The 2,174-nt window shown below is 31.3% G+C and overlaps 1 protein-coding gene across 1 annotated transcript; it reads right to left on the reverse strand.

The window, feature by feature from the left end:
* LOC111620794 (octopamine receptor-like) lies at nucleotides 1-1,153 on the reverse strand. Its single transcript, XM_023362787.1, has one exon. The coding sequence runs from the start codon at nucleotides 1,066-1,068 to the stop codon at nucleotides 118-120; it is 951 nt and encodes a 316-aa protein (XP_023218555.1). The 5' UTR covers nucleotides 1,069-1,153; the 3' UTR covers nucleotides 1-117.
* Between the last annotated feature and the right edge of the window lie 1,021 nt (nucleotides 1,154-2,174).

The following is a 2,174-nucleotide window of genomic DNA, read 5'->3' on the forward strand; positions in this document are numbered from 1 at the left end:
TGACAATTAACAATATATCATATAATTGTTATTTTTTAATCTTAAAAGTAGGTTATAACGACCGTACTCTTGTGTTCTTTTTATTATTCTCACCTAAATTGTTACATATAAAACTGACTAATTTACTCTTTCTGGTCTATTTTTAGTTAATAATAAACGTTTAAAAGCGCTTCTAAAATCACGATTTTTCCATCCGTACACAATAGGATTTAGCGCTGATTTTCCAAAATATAAGCAAACCATCCATCTTTTAACAGCATCCACTTGTTCTTGTTTAATACCATCGATGTAGCGCACGGTGATACTACAGAAATATGGCAAAAATCCAATCAAGCACACACCTAGCACCAAAGCCATCGTACGTGCGGTCTTTGCTTCTTTATGCACTCGATGATTTATTTCCAGAGCTGCTACCGCTAAGGATTGTTTCCACGCTTCTCGAAAGATAATCCCGTATAGTACTGTAGTAGACACTAGAGTAAAAAGAACGTGAGCAGCCACAACACTTAAAGCATACGTCGAAGTATGCGTATAGTAGAGATCGCATTCGTTTCCGGGTTTAAACGTTTCTCCAATTCCAAATAATGGCATTGAGCTTATAACTCCCATGTACAACCAAACTATGACGATATAAAGGGTGGCATAACGGAATGTCATGATGCGAGGATACGACAGAGCATAAATAATAGCTACGTATCTGTCTACCGCTACTCCTACCAAAGACAACATAGAGCATCCCGAAGCGTAGATAGTCGAACAATACCTCAACAAACAGCCATATTTATTACAAGAAAGTGGAGTGTTGAAGTAAAATAAAACATAATATGGTACGTTTAGACCTACTAGTAAGTCTGCAGCAGCTAAGCTAACCACAAACACATTGGTGACAGTTCGTAATTGTCGATATTTATAAACCGCAGTCATCACCACGAGATTTCCAAAAATGGCTCCTACGGCCAAGATGGCATCTACTATTACAATAACTGCTGTAGTAACATCCGGTTTCGCTTCGTAGCAAGTCGTGTTGGCTAGAATTGACGATATATAAGCAGTTCTGTTAGTACTCATCCTATACTGTTTTAGAACAATAGCCAGCGGGTTTCGTCAAATCTCTTCAAATATAATATATTTTTGAGATTAATCAATAAAAGTCGACTCTCTGCACCTTTTCTATTCACTTCCATTCTCACACGTCGACAAACAAACCCGAACTGGCGTCTGGTTGCCTGCAGCGCTTCTGATAAAGTTCGTCTTCTCCGCCAAATCAGCTACTCTTAGGATCGATGACGTATTGTGACGTCAATTTATTACTATGTTAGTAAGGGGAATTTTCCAATTACTATTATTTTTCGATCAAATATGATGAAGAGAAAAGAAAACACAGAAATTATTATAACTTTTATACATAATTATGTTTCTATAATTATGTATAAAAGTTTAAAAAATTCTTAATTTTACTAAGTAACAGAATTACTTAAAACAGAAAAAATATGTAGAAAGGCATTTAATAATTCTATTCACTTATTTTATTTATTTATCTTTGTAAATTCAAATATAAACAAATTTATCTGTTATCTTTTATAAGTTTCGAATGTCTTTGCACTATACAAAGTGGGATTTCTGCCAAATTTTCCTGTAATATTTTTAGTATAACTTATGTAACTTAATATATATATAATTGGTCGTAAATTAGGAAAATGAAACAACGAGGCTTTGTCCCATCTTAATAAAATTCAAGATGATATTGCATTTCGATTTTTTATGAAATTTTATATTTAAAAAATGGAATTTTTCTAGCTTAACTTTACATTTCGTCATCTTAAAAATTCTATTTATAATATTAAAATAGGTACATGACAAGACTGACATCGATTTTTTGCCATGTTATAACTGAATTTAACATATGGTATACTTCAAACGTTTGCTGCTAAACTTTCTATTTTTTTTTTATTGAATGTTTTTATAGTTACACATTCTACATAAAACAATTTTTTTGAATAATAAAAATAGTTGCAATTAAATATATGAATATAACGTAGTTATGGTATTAAATATCTTAAGTAAGTCTATATAAAATTGTATTAAAATCCAATACGACGTTTATAATATTATAGTTAACTTTAGTATTATCTTATCTGCTTGAATATTTTTTATTGATATAAAATATATTTGAA

This window comes from Centruroides sculpturatus, unplaced genomic scaffold (genome assembly GCF_000671375.1).
Source record: "Centruroides sculpturatus isolate CEXI.00-Female unplaced genomic scaffold, Cexi_2.0 scaffold89, whole genome shotgun sequence".
Classification (NCBI taxonomy): Eukaryota; Metazoa; Arthropoda; class Arachnida; order Scorpiones; family Buthidae; genus Centruroides; species Centruroides sculpturatus.